The sequence below is a fragment of the Danio aesculapii genome, chromosome 8 (genome assembly GCF_903798145.1).
Source record: "Danio aesculapii chromosome 8, fDanAes4.1, whole genome shotgun sequence".
In the NCBI taxonomy this organism is placed as follows: Eukaryota; Metazoa; Chordata; class Actinopteri; order Cypriniformes; family Danionidae; genus Danio; species Danio aesculapii.
In genome coordinates this window covers 20,548,004-20,567,624 of record NC_079442.1, presented here as the reverse complement: position 1 = coordinate 20,567,624, position 19,621 = coordinate 20,548,004, and the positions used below count along the sequence as shown (strand labels likewise).

General features: G+C 35.5%; 1 protein-coding gene across 1 annotated transcript in view; it reads left to right on the top strand.

Annotated features, from left to right (window-relative positions):
• The window catches only part of gfra2a (GDNF family receptor alpha 2a), a 163,086-nt gene that overhangs the window by 40,800 nt on the left and 102,665 nt on the right, over positions 1-19,621 (top strand). The window contains exon 3 of the mRNA XM_056463394.1: positions 15,967-16,053. Coding sequence (XP_056319369.1) covers positions 15,967-16,053 — 87 coding nt within the window. The remainder of the gene's footprint in view (positions 1-15,966; positions 16,054-19,621) is intronic.

Genomic DNA, 19,621 nt, shown 5'->3' with positions numbered 1-19,621 from the left:
ATGTGTAAGTAATATGAAACGTTCACATATCTTTTGCGAGTTCGTTATTTGAGATGTACTGTAGAACGCATAGAGAGCGGCAGCAAAAAGAGACACTGCAGAGCTGGTGAAGATTGTGGGTGTTTACAGGGGTTTTGACGGATAAACATGACTTTGTAGCCAAATTGGTAATGGTGCCAAACAGCATTTCCCATTGTTTAAATCCTTGTTTAGTCCTCGCTACAACATACCGTTAACACTAGAAATTGTACATGTAATAGATCAATTTTAACAAATAAAAGTACTTACAGGTTGTGGCTCACAATCCACAGCTTCTTCTACTATGGCTGGAACTGTTCCTTCTTTGAGGAGTTTTTAGCTGAATCCAGCACTGAACCTGAAGTGTTTATGACATCATTAACCCGGATGTATTTTTTTGTAGTCCCCAAACTTCGTTTTCTTTAGGCTTTGCTAAACTAACTCTGTATAAGCCAATGTCTCCCTTTGCATTGAACTTTGAGCGTATAACATTCAGAGATGTTGTTTATGTTCACACAGCTACATTAAACATCAACTAAAGTTTGAAATATGATATCGTAGTGGACCACCCCTTTAACATCCGTCTTTCTTGCTGGATCAACAAACTGAAGAAATCTGTAGACTAATTATTTGAAAATATTGTCTGTAGATGTCACAAAGGTCAAACATGTTCTCAACGTGTAAGAACAATGCCTTTTTTTCTGGTCTTTTACAAACAATTCTACAAAAGCAATTATCCAGCATGCATCAGTGAAGCAAACCGAGCTGTTATTCAGATCTGCTCTGCTCTAATGTTATTGTTTTGTTCCATCCAAAAAAAAAAAATCTTCCTGTTATTTTACGATTAACTACACCGGCGAATTATGCAGCAGTTGAAGCCTGACTTTAAATATGTGTTTTTTTTTTGTTTTCGTGATAACTCCTCTTTGAACAGAGCAGTCGATTCTTGAGCTTACTTCCTCCATTATACTGTGCTCATTGATTAAGTGTTGATTTTTTTTCCCAATGAACAGACTGAGGTGGAACGTTGACTGTGGAGGAACGATTCTTTACGGTTATGGTCGTTCAACAAACATCCATCAAAGAATTCACTCCCTGTGCAGGAGAGATTTTATATATTCATCTTCCTCACTTCAAGACTTGAGCTTGTTTTAATGGTTTAACCTGAAGCAAGAATTGACAAAATAGTGAAGGCAAATGAAAATGCAGGATGAATCTCATTTGTATGGTGTTAGATTCATGTCTGGATGCAGTTTATTTTGTATAAATTGTATAGGTTTTTGAGCAGAAACATTTGTGTTCAGATGCCAATGATCTCCGTTAACAGATATCTGTGAAAATGATTTAAAAAACACTGTATTATGCATGCCAGACCAGTAGATGGCAATGTTTTTTAAAAGATAAATTAAATTGTTGTTTTTTGTTGTCAAAAACTCAAACATGTCTACTGACCTTCACGTATGAGTGTGGGGCAGCCATTTTAAATGTTTTTGGCTTGAGACTTCCGGTCCTATTCACTTCCACTCATTTCTAGAAAATAAAAACAGCATGTTATGCTGCTTGATGTTGCAAACTGATGTGTTCTTATTATATTATTCTACTTTGTCTGTATATTCTTAAACACACTTGTTTGTAGAGGAAGTAGTTTGACCGTTTTCTGCTGTTTATTATTATAATCATTTCTCCCATAGGCGACTGAATCGGAAGTTCTAAAACAATTGCATAAAGGAGCGCACTAGCGCATTGTAGGATAAGGTCAATAGACTCGTCATAAAATAAACAATGTTGCTTTTTCACAAAATCTAATTTTACATGGATGATTGTAGAATTTCTAAAAACTTGTATTTGGAAACCTGTTTTCAAAAGCATTTCAAGTATCCAAAATGCCAGTTGTTATGTTCACATCCAAATATGGGAGTTAAATTTATGCGCAAAACAGCAATGTCGCATAAAAGACGTGGGAATAAAGCAGTGTTTCCATCTAATGGCTCAAAGCGAACAAAATCGTCACTTCCTGATGAACTGGCGCCAAATATCCAGAGTAAAAATGGAATTTATTGAGGTAGGAGAATCTGCGTGAATCTTTTCCTTATTTAATAAATGACTTGCGCCTCAGAAGACGACCACGCAATGAATGCGTGGTGGTGTTTGAAAGCGTCAGATGCGGGGTACAGATGCTCTTGACAGTCCTGGAGGTAATTAATAATATAATAACACTAATACTGAAATGGTTAAGGCATATTAGAATGACGAAAACAACATTTCAGATGTTTTACAATGTGCTCAACCTGCTGGTTTGTCCATTCACACAATTGAACCATCACATGATCTCTTATAACAAAATCACATGAATTTTTTAATGCACATACTGGAATTTGTTCGGTAAAAGTGTTTCCATCACAGTTTATGTGCATCTTTTCTTATCAAATAAAAAGTTTATTCTACTCAGTTATGCGCAAGTTTTTTATAGGCAAAATTGATGCGCACTTGCCATTTCCATGAACCGGTTCCATCAAGGGCATCTTCAAAATGTGCATAAAAATAGGTGGATGGAAACGTAGCTATTGTCATGTGAATGAATAGCCAAAACGCATTCAGAATGTTCTGTTTATATAAGAAAGAGTGATTTCATATTAGCGCTATTGGTCAGCACAGGGTTTGTCTGATGTCAAAGTACGGTACTTTTAGCTAGTGTGAATGTGCCTTCTGAACCCACGAACCGTACTTAAGTCTGCCTGAAATAGGTGGTCTGGGCTACAGTTTACGCAAACTCTGGTTCGGTTCACTTCTGGCATGAATGCAATCGTATCAAATAACGGAAGTGAACCGCCAACAGTACAACAAACTATCATTTTCATAACGTTAATTCCTGTGTTTGTGTGTGTGTGTGTCTGTGTATCATGTACTGTACCTTGGTGACAAGTGTGACTGAGCCAGGGCAAGCACAGTGATAATGTCTGCTTGTTTCCTCCAAAAACAGCTTTTGCAGACATCGCATATGTTCTGAACGTCTATGATATTTTTGCAGCAGATAGACGCGAGTCGCTTTCTGTGTGTCCAAAAGATTCAGTAAAAGCAGAACGACTACAATGTGTGGACGTCTTTCTATTTTGGTGCTTTGCTTTCGTGTCCGTCACCTGGCAATAGCCGTACACACAACAGCAGCTTGATGATGCATGTGTATCGGGGTTCAGAAGGAAAAAAAGACAGTGTGAACACAAACTAAGCGAGAAGGTGGTAAGGGGGGACAATCGAAATTGGGTACGATCCAGGCAATTGAACCAAGTGTGAAAGCACCCTGAAGGTACTTTTAGAATGATTTCTGAAGGGTTGTGTGACTAATAAAGCTGGGATAATATTGGCAAAATGTTTAGCTTTGCCATCACAGGATTAAATGACCTGTAAAATATATTATAAAAGCCATTTTAACTGTAAAACATGTTTTACCATTGTATTGTTGCACTATAATAAAATAAATGCAGACTCTGTGAGTACAAGAGATGGAAAAAGTAAAATATCACACAGATTTAGACTTTCGTGAAGTTGAGAAAAAAGTTGATAGAATTTACATTTTCAGCAATCATTATTTTTGAATGAACGAATGGATGATTGATTGATTGAATCAATGAATTGATGAATGAATGCATGCATTGGTTGCAGGTTAAAACACTGTTCTATTTGTTGAAAGGTAGGCCTGTCACAATAATCAATATATTGACTTATCGCACAACACGTGTACATGTCCTTAATAAATGTTGGTGATGCAATGTATATTGTCCATACATAAAACAACAACAACAACAAAAAACAGTTCTATCAACATTTTAGCTGATTACGCAGCCTCTCTCTCTCTCTATTGGAGGGGTGTCAGTGTCCATATAGTTAAAAAAAAAAACACTCTAGTACAGGGATGGCCTAACTCGATCCTGGAGGGCCGGTGTCCCTGAATAGTTTTGCTCCAACGCTAATCAAACACACCTGCTTGTAGCTTTCTAGGTATCTTAAAGACACTAATTAGGGTGTTCAGGTGTGTTTGATTAGTGTTGGAGCAAAACTCTGCAGGAACACCGGCCCTCGAGGATCGAGTTTGCCCATGCCTGCTCTAGTATGTACTAAAAATTACTATAGTATATTTTCATATGGGTGCCTGATGACTGAAAATAAATATGTTACTTTTTCTAGTTATTTTTATTTTAGACATTTGTTAATTTTTTTTTTTTTACGATATTGGTTTTCACATTCTGATTCCAATGTCTAATTATTAAATTGTTAAAGAGGCTGTAATTAAATGAAATACTCCTAGGAATAAAATAGAGAATGTGTTCTTTGGAAGAGTGTACATACATTATGATGCTATAATAGTGTCAAAATGATCTTAAACTTACAAAAATATAGTTTATCGTAATACATTTTGTTGCTATACATATATCATACCACCAAGAATAGATATTGTGACAGGCCTATTAAAAGGTTTCATATCTCACAGTTTACTATGTGCCAACTGTTTTGCCTTAAAGCAAGCAAGCAAGCAAGCAAACAAATAAATAAATAAATAAATAAATAAATAAATAAATAAATACTGTATATAACCCTTTTTTAAGTTTTTCCTTCTGCAAATATAGAGTCATTTTAAATTGTGTTTTCCCAAAAGTATATTAATAAATTCCCCCTTCACTCTAAACTAGTCTATTTATGATTCATGATGTTGAAATTTTAACAGACAGGTCCACAGACCATATGCTTATTGTGAGAAGCACTTGTCTGCTCATCCATACCTATACACTTAAGCACAGTAACAGCTGTTCTGATTATGTTGAAGACCACACTTCCTCACTAGAAAAAGAGAAGAGACTGAACAAGAGACTCGTCACTGAACATGTGTTAAGTCACAGAGTCTTGGGTTTTCATTTCTGGCCTCTATCCTTTCTGCCCTTGTGCAAAAGAGGCGTACTTAATTATACTGGATGTGATTTTGGGGTATAATTTGCAGTTAACCCTTTCACATGTACATTTTAAATACCCCTGCTAAGCCCCTTGTGACTCTTATTTAAAATGAATCACTTTAAAGTTTCCATGGCAATGGTTCGGTTTTTAACATGTGACACACCACAACTCATGATGATCTAAGCATATATCAGCTTTTGTTTATTTTTCTTTCTGCAAATATTGACAAATGTCCTTATTACAAATATCTAATATTTGGATTCTCAACTTTGTGTTAGAACCACTGATCTATATAGAGAACTGGAAACCGAAGCCACTGCGCCGCCATATTGGTAAGCCCTACCTTGCGTTCTATTGAGTTAATAGGAAATCATATGATTTTCATGAGAAAACATTGCCTAACAAGACACTCACTTGGATTTGAAACCTCCATGTGTACTGTTCTGTGTACACAAATGTCCTAAATATGAAATATTTTTTTTTATTTTGGATTGGGAAGCTTTTCTGCCATCAATGAAATAGCTTTTTATTAGGAAGAGGATCTAGCAGAACGAAAATAACACATGTTTTTGGTTAACAGCAGGTGGCAGTAATGGAATATTTTATCTGTGACCCTTTAAACTCCCTTTAAACAGAAAGCAGCTGTTGTCATGGGTTAATATCATCATTGGAAAAGGATGCCGCTTATACGGTAACTTTTTGTTCAGACACTGATTGTTCATTTGTAATATATTGATTGTTTTCTTTAAGACATATACAGTCAGGTCGATAAATATTGGGACATCAACACAATTCTAACATTGTTGTCTCTATACACCAACACAAAAGATTTGAATTTAAATGAAAAAGATGTAACTGCAGAGTGTCAGCCTTAATTTGAGGGTATTTACATCCAAATCAGGTAAACAGAGTAGGAAATACAAGTTTGCGTATCTGCTTCCCACTTATTAAGGAACCAAAAGTAATTGGACAGAATAATAATCATAAATCAAACTTTTACTTTAATACTTACAGTAGTTGCAAATCCTTTGCAATCAATTACAGCCTGTAGTCTTGAATGCATAGACATCACCAGATGCTATGTTTGAACCCTGGTGATGCTCTGTCAGGCCTCTACTGCAACTGTCTTCAGTTCCTGTTTACTCTTGAGGCATTTTCCCTTCTTCCCATCTTTCTTTGTCTTCAGCAAGTGAAATGCATGCTCAATGGGATTCAGTCAGGTGATTGACTTGGCCATTGCATAACATTCCACTGCTTCACTGCTTAGGATCATGAGCAGTTCCTTTCCTTCTCCATGCCTTTCTTTTCCCATCACTCTGGTATGAGTTGATCTTGATCCCATTTGTCCATAGGATGTTGTTCCAGCACCATGAAGGCTGTTTTAGAACTCTAATCTGGCCTTCCTGTCTTTGAGATCCACCAATGGCTTACATCTTCTGGTGAACCCTCTGTATTCACTCTGGTGTAGTCTTCTCTTGATTGTTGACTCTGACACACATACACCTACCTCCTGGAGAGTGTTCTTGATCTGGCCAACTGTTGTGTAGGGTTTTATCTTCACCAGGTAAATTCCACCACAGTTGTTTCTGTGGTCTTGCAGGTCTTTTGGTGTTGCTGAACTCACTGGTACATTCTTTCTTTTTAAGAACGTTCCAAACAGTTGTTTTGGCCACGCCTAATGTTTTTGCTATCTCTTTAATGGGTTTGTTTTGTTTTTTCAGCCTAATGATGGCTTGCTTGACTGACAGTGACAGCTCCTTGGACCTCTTCTTGAGAGTTGACAGCACCAGATTCCAAATGGAAATAGCACACTTGAAAATAACTCTGGACCTTTTATCTGCTCATTATAAAAGCCAATTGTCCAATTACTTTTGGACCCTTAACAAGTGGGAGGCACATTTGCAAACTGTTGTAATTCCTACACCGTTGACCTGATTTGGATGTAAATACCCTTACATTAAAGCTGATAGTCTGAAGTTAAAGCACATCTTATTAAATTCGGTGTATAGAGCCAAAATGTTAGAATTTTGCCGATGTCCCAATATTTATGGACCTGACTGTACGTAAAGTAGTACACCAAAAAAGGTCAAATAAAGTTTTTATTTACACAAATTTAAGCACATGACTTGATTTGACTTGATCGCATCTGAATAAAAATGTCTTGTGTATGTATACTTAAAATCCAGTCTGTTCTGATTTGGTTTAGGAGTGTGTTAAAATTAGGTATTAAAATTATTAGGTGTTAAAATTAGATAAACTATTGTATATAATAACTTGCCTAATTACTCTAACCTGTCTAGTTAACCTAATTAACCTAGTTAAGCCTTTAAATGTCACTTTAAGCTGTATAGAAGTGTCTTGAAAAACATCTAGTAAAATATTATTTACTGTCATCATGGCAAAGATAAAATAAATCAGTTATTAGAAATTAGTTATTAAAACTATTATGTTTAGAAATGTGTTGAAAAAAATTATCTCTCCATTAAACAGAAATTGGGGAAAAAGTAAACAAGGGGGGTAATAATTCAGGGGGGCTAATAATTCTGACTTCAACTGTATATTACAGTATTTTATTGATCCTGTTTTTCAGCTTATACTACTCACTTCATAGGAAAAGTAAACTTACATTTACACATAAATGACAAAATTAGCTTGAAGAGAACCTTAACAGAGTTGCCTCATCCTTACTGAACTTTGTGTCATACTTGTAACTATAGCAGGTAATTTTTGAAGTGGAACAGCCAATGCCTATAGCGCGGACGTTGGAGCTCTCTGTCGGTAGGGTACGGTAAGATGGTGGATCTTACACTTCTAGTGGCTTCACTGCCTCTCGGCAGTTTAGAATGCAATGAGCAATCCAATCATTATATATAGATCGGTGATTAGAACACATATTTCATTGTTTAAACAACTAAACAATGATCATATTATTTGATCTATGTTGGTTTGCGCTGCAGTGGAGAGATTAGAGCTGCTGGGATTTTTGCAATTTCATCAACTTTTACTGAAATAAATGAAAGTAAGCGGCTGTTTAACTGGAGAAGAATAGAATAAGCATCCTATTAACCAAACAAATATATACCTGATGTGAACATTGCACATCATAATTACACTATCACTATACACACTTATTGACATCAGCGTGCATTTTACAAACCATGCATATTGTGTCTTTCTAGTATGTAAATCTAAATGTTTGTAATCTAAGAATAATCATCAACTGATTGAAAACATGGATAATATGTGATTCATGACAGGCGCCATGTGTTAAGTATAGAAAAATATCAGAAAGAAAACTATTTTTTTTTAGCAAGAAACTTGTCTAGGGTAGCCAGTGTTATTTTTGCCCGCTTCCTTCTCTTCTGTCCACTCACAGTGTGAACCGGAAAAATAAAACAACATCCTGAACTGCAGTGGGACGCATGTTTAAAAATCCTGCCAGCTCTGTCCGCGTGCAGCTGTGAGAGCCGAGAGCATTTTGGCATCTCTCAGCTGATGCTACAGTGCGAGTCTGTAGTAGAAAGCCATCAGACAACGTTTGTCTGTTCAGCTGTCACCTCGGCTCTCCTGAGCTGGGCCTACTGACAAAAAGAGACAGACACATAACAGAGACAAAGAGACAGAGAGCGCGAGGGAGAAAGACGCGAGGGGGGAAAACAAAGACAGACTCCCCGTGGACTCAGGTAATAGACTGTCTCTCCAAATGACCATCAGAGTTCACTTCACATCGCGATGATTGCAGGTGAAGGATCGGCGAGTGAAAGATGGAGCTCTTATTCAGATTGAAATGTCACTCGGTAAAGGACATATGCTAATTCTTATGTTCTGGGCATTTTGTAAGTGCTATTTAAAACTGCTTCATGCTGGGCTTTGTGTTGTCAAGTGCAGACATAACTGCTCAGTCACAACAAAGACGAAAAAACAAGACCGAGTCCCAGAGGAGATGCGGATCGCTCAGGTCGCTTAGTCACAGTTCGGGATATTTAAAGGAGTTCTCATGTTGCACTGAAGTATCAACTTTTCAGATGCTTCTGATGAAATTACTTGGAATGTATCAAAATAGACACAGATCAGAGACCATTGTTGACATGCAGTAAGAGTATACGGGTAAAAGCAGTGTGAGAAGGATATCTGGAAATATTGGGTTTTTGGAGAATAAGATGAGAAAATTCAATGTCATGACATGAACGTTCATGCTTGCCTTAATCTTTTAACATGTAAGAGGAGGGTGTGAATTGCTGAGGGGTTTACAAGAATGAGTCAAAAACTCGAAATCCCCTGACCTTGAGTGAACAGATTCAACAGATTCACCACACTAAGACACAAAACTTTGATTTAAAAGTGTCCTAAAATGTTTTTGTACTGTAAAATATGTTAAGTTGTTCTCTGATATCTAAATAGAAGGAATGCGACTTGTGAAAAAAAAATAAATAAAAAATACACCCAGAAACAGTTTTACAGGACTATTTCCAACCCTATAATGTGGACCTAATATTAAATAGTTTGTTTTGACCATATTAGCAATGGTCGTAAATATTAATGAGCCCTACTTTGATGCTCTCTGCATGACAATCATACATGTATTATGTAGTAATGTATTTGATAACATGGATACAAATTAATATCAACCGCTGTATAATCAGGTGAATTTTATTGACATTATTTCACTCCAGAAAAATCACAGGAAGAGCTTAGTAATATGACATGATGCATAAACGTGCTTTGAACACTTATATTCAGCAATCTAAATGTGTCTGTTGCCTCATTACAAACATGCACGTTTGTTGCCTCATTACTAACATACATTGCAAATTTCACAATATTCACATTAAACTAAGAAAATACACATCAATATTTCTTCTGTTTAATTACCATGGGCCCTATCATACAACTGGTGCAATAAGACGCAAGACGTGTTTGGTGCCATTTGTAGCTATTTCCAGACCATTCATTCATTCATTTTCTTTTGGGCTTAGTCCCTTTATTGATCTGGGGTCACAGCAGCAGAATGAACTGCCAACTTATCTGGCAAATGTTTTACCCAGCGGATGCCCTTCCAGCTGCAACTATTTCCAGACCAATGCAACCCTAATTAGACCGCTGCTTTGTGGACTCATGGGTGAGCTGGTCTAGAATGGAGGTGTGTTAAAGCACATTGCTGCTATTTTGAGGAACTAAAATAGACTGCGCAATTGACCAGCTGAAAACTGGTCAAAAGTCCAGCGCAGAGCGCATTAGCTGTGTGCCTTAGATGCGTACACATTGCTTAATACACACAAAATGTACAGCAATACATAAATATCTTTACAAATGAAAAAGAATTAAAGGAATTAAATGTTACAAAAAATATTATTTTCTAAATAAGTAGAAAAACCACTGCCTCCATGTCTTTTTCACATCTGGGGTATTTTTTCAGTTTATTCATGACAATTTACTTTTGTATAATGTTATTATTATTAGTAGTAGTATTTATTATATGCATATTTATATTTGTTTTAATAAAAACAAGTTTAGATTTGTCCTCCTGTCAGATTTTGGAGACATATGTATCACCATATGGATCATAGGAATATGACATAGGTTTAGATATAACTCATTTTTTTGACCACACTTCGCTATTATTGTTCATTTATTTGCTTTCTGGACATTAGAACTGAATTTAGAAATAGTTTTGAAACAAATATTTGCGCTTAAACAAAATTAAATAAATGGATGTCTTCAGTGGAGTGCGTACCACACCTTTTCCTTATCCACAAAAGTAAAGGAGTAAAGTAAAGAGTAAAAGTAAACTAAAGGGAAAGTAAAGAGGCCGAATGTAGAAGACTCATTTTTTATCCTCTTACTGCAGATGGTTTGTTTAACTGTTTTTACGTTTGTGAAGCATTCCGTTTTTCCACTTACAAAGTCCGCCATGTAGATAGCAAATGCACCATGGCGAGACGCTACTGACTCTTAAAGGGAATGGGAGAAGAGACTCTGATTGGTTTTATGCACTTTATGCTCAAAACACACCCATAACGCATTAAGGGAATAAGCTCAACCCTGTTAGACCATGCGCCAGGGTGCAGAGTGTATTTTTCAGTCCTTAAAATAGCAAAAGTTGACACACCCTTAATGATTTTTGCGCTATAGGCTTTAGACTTTGTACCTGGTTCATTAAAATAGATGAGAACATTTTGCCTGGTTAAATTGATTAACGTATTATTGAAATAATAAATAAGGTCTATTGTGATCATGTCTTTAATTTTATAATGACAATTTATGGCTTTTCTGTGATCTTAAAAATTGAATAAATTTCTCAAAAAATAAAGTAAATTGACCTCTTTAAGACAATTGTATATATATATATATATATATATATATATATATATATATATATATATATATATATATATATATATATATATCTGAATGATTTACATAACATAGCATAGCACATGCATAGCAAACAGTATGTGTGCAACATTTGTTTTTAAATAAAAAGTCTTAAAATATAAACAACTTTAAAAAAAACATCTCATAATGTAAATATGTTGTCATTTAATTAGAATATGTCAATAACTCAATTTTGACAAAATATATATATATATATATATAGAGAGAGAGAGAGAGAGAGAGAGAGAGAGAGAGAGAGAGAGAGAGACTTATTATACATATAGGCTTATGCCATTTGTACTTATTTGTTACCAAACATAATATGTGTATAGTTAAAAAATATTGAACACAAAATCCATTTTAAACTGTTTGTTTATTTTCCTATTTAAAGGTTTAGTTGTTAATAACCCTTTAACATCTCAAACAATATCTGCAGATTATTGTAACTTTAAAATAATAACCAGAAATAAATTTAGAACGACAAAGTCAATGTTAAACATATTGCTCTAATTCATTTTTAACTAAATTGTGCCAGACATTTCATACTGTGGCCTGTTCACTTTGGTTCATTTTAGATGCTATCTGTCTGTCTCACTGAAGAGTGAATCCTTGACAGTCAGTCAGCAGGTGGAGTGATGTTTAATATGCACTGTTCCATGTTAGTGATCTAATGTGAGTTAGAGACTTTTCTGAAGACACATGCCATCTTCTATCACATCTCTACTTGTGCACACGTCCACATGTAGCCCATCCACCCCAGAATGCGCTGTGTGACAGTGAAGCTCGCCATATGATAAAATGAAAGTGACACAGCTTAAATACCCCAATGATCCACACTCCCCAACAGAAAATAGCACTTGAGTATGCAGGTGTGTGAATCACGTGGAATGATTGTGAATTTAAAAGTCTGGACTAAAGCTCCAGAGAGAGACAGGCAGACAGAAGACAAGGGATCATTTTACATTTTGACAAGCACATGCTTCACACACTCCTTTCTGAGGGTTTTTAATGTCACTTCAGCTTTGTTCAATAGTAAAATAACTTTTTTTGAATTAGAAGTGCCCACAGCTAGTAAAAAAAATATAGTTAGACTGCACTTGGTTAAGAGTTATAGGGTTGGTTAGAGGGATAGTTCACCCAAAAATGAAAATAAAATAAAAATAAATAAATAAATAAATACTGTCAGTTTACTCATGCTAAACGTGCTTTTTTTCTTAATTTTTTTCAGTACAACATTAATGAAGATTTTTTTCAATAAAACCATGGTCGTTATTTGGTGATTCATAAAATCAATCCGTGGCTAGTGACATTTTTAGGGTCAAAAAATAAAAACATATATAGACAAACTTATAGACAAAATATAGACATCTGATGATACATTGAATTCCTATAAAAGTAAAACAATAAGTCTGTGCGAGAATCTGAATATTACAACCAGTGCTTAATTTGTAAATGAATAATTCCCGGAACAAAATCAGACAATAAATGTTATCGTGACCGACGTCCACCACACAATTTCAGTTTTACTGGAGCATGATGTGATTAAACAGTGATAGCGCAAAAAAGAGCATCACAGTCTTTTATTATTATAGGTCAGTCATGGTGAATAAAAACATGTAGCTACAAACATAAATCGTATGAACAATCACTATTCAGTTCACTTTACTATTATGTGACAAGTGAAAAAAACATAAAATTAAAGACTCACTCTGTCTAATCTTCAGGAAGAGCCCACAGTTACCTCTTCTGTCATGCTTTCTGGCTGACTTGAGATCGCTTTGCTTCTGTCTCCCACTATCCTGATTCATGGATGCAGTTTCATCTCCTCAAGAGCTCTTTTGATCAGGCTCATTATCAGATTTACTTGAAGTTTTAAAAAATGAAAATATGTGTGACTGCCTGTTTGCCATTCTGCCGTTTGCCTGCGTTATTTGCCAATATAAATGTTATTTAGGTTGGTTACTATGCCATTATTTATTTTCGCTGCTCACTGCGCGCAAAACAACAATCACCAACCAATGAGAGTGATTGTAAACGTAAGAAAACTGATTGGCTGAAAATATTGCGCATTGTGACTACCGTCACACAATCCACACTGCCTTCGGTTGTGCTCATTCTCATTTTCTCTCTCTCTCTCTCTCTCTCACACACACACACACACGTAGGTATTCACCACACACAAGTTATTGCCGAATCAATTAAAATAAATATCGGAATGCAAAACATGAATTTCCAGAACAGGATCTGGCAACATCCGGCTCAAATTAAGCACTGATTACAACTCTACACAGTGTACATAATATATAGTGTCAGTGGAATGTGTATATCATAGTTTGGGACATAACTAAAGATTCCCTAATACCACATATCAAAACAAAATACCAAATATTCAACATACTACAGCTAATTTAGTTTCGATAACGCAAATGGATGAATGAAAAATATTAAGGTCTATTAACACTTAAGATGATAACAGTATATGTTATCAATATAGTCCAAATAACATTCAGCCAGCCAATCATTATACATTCTACTTGAGCAAGCTTGAGCATTATAAGTAACATGACAAAATTACATTATGTGTACATTGGTGTAAACACTAATATAGTTATGCAGAATAAAGCGTATACCCTATGTAAAACTGTCATTATTAGTGTGAAATGGTGCTGTGCAATTTGGGGTAAATATCTTATTTTGAGAGATATTGCGATTTGATTTGCGATTTAATTTTGTAGTCAAGATTCAGCTCAATAATCTGTAAGTTAGGGGTGGCAAAATTAATTGTTTTCTTCGGTGCACCGCGATCCAGACGTGGACAGTTCGGTATGAGTTCAGTATTATTAATAATCATTTATTATGTAATGACGTCATTTCTCTCTTATGCGCTATGTTGCCGTAGCTTACTATGGTGAGGCATGCGAGCATGAGTATTTACAACAGTCCAAGTATTAAAAATGCAGAAACTGCACAATTTCACTGCGTATGTGTTTGCTGGACAGTCTTTCACTGACACTTACAGCAGATGCCTTTATTTAACTGCTATTGAGAGAATGAAAGTAAACTCCATTTCTCTCTCTCTCACTGTGGCCCATTTGACCTGCTGGCGTGACTTTTCCTCTCCTCTTGGCTGCTACAGCGATATGTCTGAATACAGATACGAGTGCGTGTCTGCAGAGTTTTCTCCACCATGTCTATCATAGATCAGCTGTGATCACCCCTCAGTGTCACTCATCTGTGAAGAGCACCAGTCCGTACGAGCCAATCGCAGCTCTTTCTGTTGAGCGTGTGACCAATCAAAGGGGTGTAAGAAAGAACTTGCTAGACAAGGCTCAGAAAGCGAGCAGGATATTTATATTTGTTCATTTGCTATACAGTAAATGCTTGTGTTGTTTAACGGCACAGTTTATATATCTGTTTTTATTAAAGGACAAAATTGTATTACAAATAGTATATAAATATAAATATTTAATTAATAATTATTATTACAATTAATAATTATTTCAAACAATAATTGCTGTGCTGTGAAGAAAATATAAAACTGTGTATGGAAAGCATTGTCAATGCACCGTGATGCACCGAGATATCGAATTGAACTGGATTGATGGAATGATAATCGTAACCTAACCGCGAGCCCAGTGTAGGTTTACACCTCTACTGTAAGTCGTGGCACCAATTCTGTGACAGCTCTTAAAATTAACCTGTGTTTGTTCTGTGACTTTGAAACCAAAATATTCCCATAATACCAATGCTGTTTTTCTTTGTTTTCAATCTGTCTATTAATGCTTCTGAAACAGCAAACGCCATTATCCCACTATTCCATGCTTTCCTGTTTTTTTTATTTATTTATTTTTTTACTGTGGGTGTTCTGTATAGTTCGGTTGCGCAATTCTGATTGGACAAAACGAAAGTGTGATCACTCAATTGGCTAGTAAGACTGTCACACACAGACTACGAAATTAAATAATACATATGGCAGCCTCTTACGATCAACTAATTGCAACATTTCAAATTGCGATTGCAATTCGATTTCGATAAATTGCACAGCCCTTGTGTGAAGAGTTGGTGGCACGGTGTCTCAGTTGTTAGCACTGTTGCATCACAGCAAGAAGGTCACTGGATCAAGTCCCGGCTTGGTCAGTTGGCATTTCTGTGTAGAGTTTCAAACACATACGCTATCCCTGTAGGTGATTTTGCACTAAATTGGACATAGTATGTGTGTGAATGTGAGTGTGTATGGTTGTTTTCCAGTACTGGATTGTGGCTGGAAGGGCATCCTCTGTGTAAAACATATGCTGGAATACATGGCGCTTCATTACGCTGGGCGACCTTCGAAATAGAGACTAAGTCGAAGAAAAATGAATGAATGAATTAATAAATGAATGAATGATTGTGAACAGTTTTTATATTGAGATTTTAACCACTTTGAGGTCAATTATTTAATCTAAACTAAACATTCAACATAACAAGGTCATATGAACTTGTATAGCATAATGAAATATAGCAAACAAATGCTGACTAGCACTGACATGTTTATTGATGCATAGTGTATAAAAAATAGAGGTTAGTAATCTGTAAACAGTTTGTTTGTTCTTAATATGCATCTTAATAGTTTGTATTGTTTCTTTTTAGGTGAAGACTTTTATGAGCCATCTCCTTATGAGCCCATGACGCCTCACCGACATTCAGATGCATTTCGCCTGGCGTCAATCATCTCAGGTAAAACAGCATTTTCATTAGTTTATTATTTGTATTATGTGTTCATTCTGGGAATGTACTATTAATAATGGCTCCTTTTAATCTTACTATCTTATTTGAAACTCATAAAATCAAGCACTACATTAATTATTATAATGTTCCAGTACATACCACACTAATTACAGACTAAAATATTTATCCTACAGTTTTCTATTTACAAATTACCAGCATTGTAGAAGGAGAAATGAAGATGAATTGCTAACTTTCCTTTCTAGGGAAAAGAGAAGCATGGATAAGTGGTTATTTCACTGAAATAAAAACCATTCTAGACATTTGTCACCTTGGCATGAGTTAAGTCTAATGTTTAATTCACTGACAGCAGTCATTACAGACAGTAGAGGACAGAAATATTGCCTCCAATCCATTATCACAGCCTCACAGAGCCTGGAACAACTAGAATAAATCATTTTTATTCTGATCCGAAAGAGCGAAATAGCCAGTGAACAACAAATCTCATGAAAATAGTGAATTCAGAAGGATTGTCAGATCCATCTTCTTGCCATTTTTTTTTTATTTTTGCATAATACCATTTTTGTGTCTTGAAAGGCCTGCTGTGAGTAGCAGCTGAGGTTTGAAGTTTGCATATTTCCTTTCTTTCTTTATACAAAAGAAAAGCATAGCAGCTGGGAAATGTGGAAACACAAACAGCCTCCATTAGCTGATCTTGTAAACATTAAGTGATCGTGTCATTTTTTGAGAGGTGAGTTAAGTAGGATTTAATGTCTGTGTTGCGTAATTTTATGTTTTGTTATGGCTATTACATATCTAGTTGATTAAATATGATAACATAAAAGGAGATAATTAGTTTAGGATAAACTGAAGGGGTCGGTTTACCCAAAAGTCAACTTTTTGTTATCATTTGTTCAAATTCTTGTGTTTTCAAATAGATTTTGGATTGGCCAACAACAAATAGGGATCAGACTTTTTCGTTGTTCCTTACGACTGATAGTTTTTCAAGAGTTCACACTTAGCTGATGATTGATTATAAAGCTTATTTTGGCATGCTGACCCGGGGGAGAGCCCTGAGCTCATAAGATCCTCAAGCCTGGGGCTGCCACCCATTTGCATGGTGAGAGGAGAGTTTGAGCTCAGGCAGATCTCGAGAACTCCCCTGCTTAGTTATGGCTAATGACAAATTAGGGATTGCTATGGAAATATATATATATACTGCTGCCAATTTGGATTGGTCAACTGACCTATGTCGCATGTCTTTGGACTGTGAGAGGAAGACGGAGAACCCGGGGGAAACTCACGGGGGAGAACATATAAACTCCCACAGAAAAGTCGACTGGCATGGTAAGAACTTGAACCAGTGACATTCTTGTGAGGCAACAGTGCTAACCACTGGGCCGCCATGCTGCCCTATCTAGGAAAAGGGAGAAGGAGTGGGGGTGGAGGGGGGAATTCTTCAAGACGAAGATAACTGAGGTAAGAAACTTTGGTTATTTATAGTGAGTTAGGAATCATACAGTTGGTGAATGATGGTGGTCAATCATAAGCACACAATCCTCTCGAAAATAGTTTATAAATAAACTTCACCTAAAAATCCACCACATTCTTATCCTATTAATAACTTAACTAGGTTTGAATGTGTGTTGCCAAATTGAGGTCAAAAATGCGTTGAGATTTGAATATTTTGTCAATTGTGTGATGAGATGATAAGCTTCATACAAGATCAGGCAACTTGACAAACACGGACAAAAAGACCATTTTCATAACTAGATTGGGCCATAAAACGTATGGGTGTTTCCCAGGAGAAATAAAACGAAAGGGTGGTAAGAGATTGGTGTGAATACAAGAGACTCCCAGGAAAAAAAAAAAAAAAAAAGTGTTGGCTGGTATGCCCTCGCAGATCTCTCTTTTAAATTAATATTTACTATAGGAGCATTGGACGATAACCATGTTCAAGGTATACCACAATAAAAAAAAAAATAAATAAAATAAAAAAAAATCAGTTTTAAAACCGCCAAAACTTTCTGTTATACAATTCCTATGGCATATGTACAGTTTTTTTCTTTTTTTTAACGTTTCATTTTAAGTCATTTAGAACAACAGTATTTTCAGCAGAAAAGATATCCAATATACCATTTTAAGTTGTAATGAACTCTGTGTTGTGGAACCTAATGAAGAGAGCAGAAGTCATTCATTTGAATTATTTAGCCTGACATATTTATTGTTCCAAAATATTTAAAAAGTTTCTCAAAGCAAAATATATTGTGTTCAAACAGGAAACAAGTTTTTTTTTTTACCCATGCAGACATTTAAAAATACATTGTTTTAGAGCAGTAATCACAATACCCAAACTGTGATATTTTTATCCAAGGTTATCATACCATCAGAATATTATACCGGCCCATGCCTAATAGGAACCCATACTATTTAATTCAATTTAAAATGATAACAAACATTTTATGACTTTTGTTTTCAGGTTAAATTATTTTTATTTTAATATTTTACTTTATGAGCTTACAAAAGGGTAAAATTGATAACTCACTTTAACCCATTGATAATGACATTTATTTTCTGGGGTTTAGTTTTGCATGATCAAATATCAGCATACAGCCTAAATAACATAACATCATAATTTTACCTGCAGCGTAAGAGGTTGATCACCTGCAAATTCACCCACTTACACAAACTATTGACTTATATTTCCATTATAACACTGGAAACATGACATCACAGGTCAATCAACTTTGAAGCCAACATTCTAAAAGCATTTAAAATGTGTTATAACTTCAAACGGCTACATAGCAGGATGTCATGGGATGCTACTTATCACACCTCTTTCTTTTTCTTTACACTGATTTTTTTTATTACTTTAATAAAACTATGAACCTACAAAAAAAAAAAAAACACTCTCAAAATGAATGGTAGCCTTCTGAATTGCCACCACTGCTAAAATGAAACTTGACCCTTGCTTTTTGATTGGCATGATCACACCATATGAGGTGCTGGATCCAGATTTGGTTCATAATATAGTTGTACGTAGATAACAATCAAGTTTAGAAAAAAAGGCCTAAAAACATCATTATTCTTCATATGCAATCTTTGGATGTGCCACTTGCAGTTAGGTGTAACACGTTCCACAGTAACGCATTACTGTATTCTAATGACATTTTTGGGTAATGCCGTAATGTAACAAATTACATGTAAAATGTATGTAATTTGATCGCAGTTACTAAAGTCAGTGTATTTAAGTTACACATATAGTTAACAACTTGCATTACAAATATAGTTTTTAAAAGAAAAGATATATTCTGCTGCAACTTCAGTTAAGAAGCATGCGCTAAATTGCTGGAGATCATGAGCTGAAATAATTGCTGTAGAGAGTGTTTGCTTCAAGTGGAAATACAGACATTAATTTGATTTCATTGAGTGTAAAAACAACATATTGCTGTGAAAGTCAGTCTATCGCCTGCTTTTATCTCGACCAGCAGCTTCTTCAAGCACTTAAACAGAAAGCATTCTAGGACAATACCAAGGAGGACACGGGCACCCAAAATCTTCTTCTGAATGTGAAGAGAAG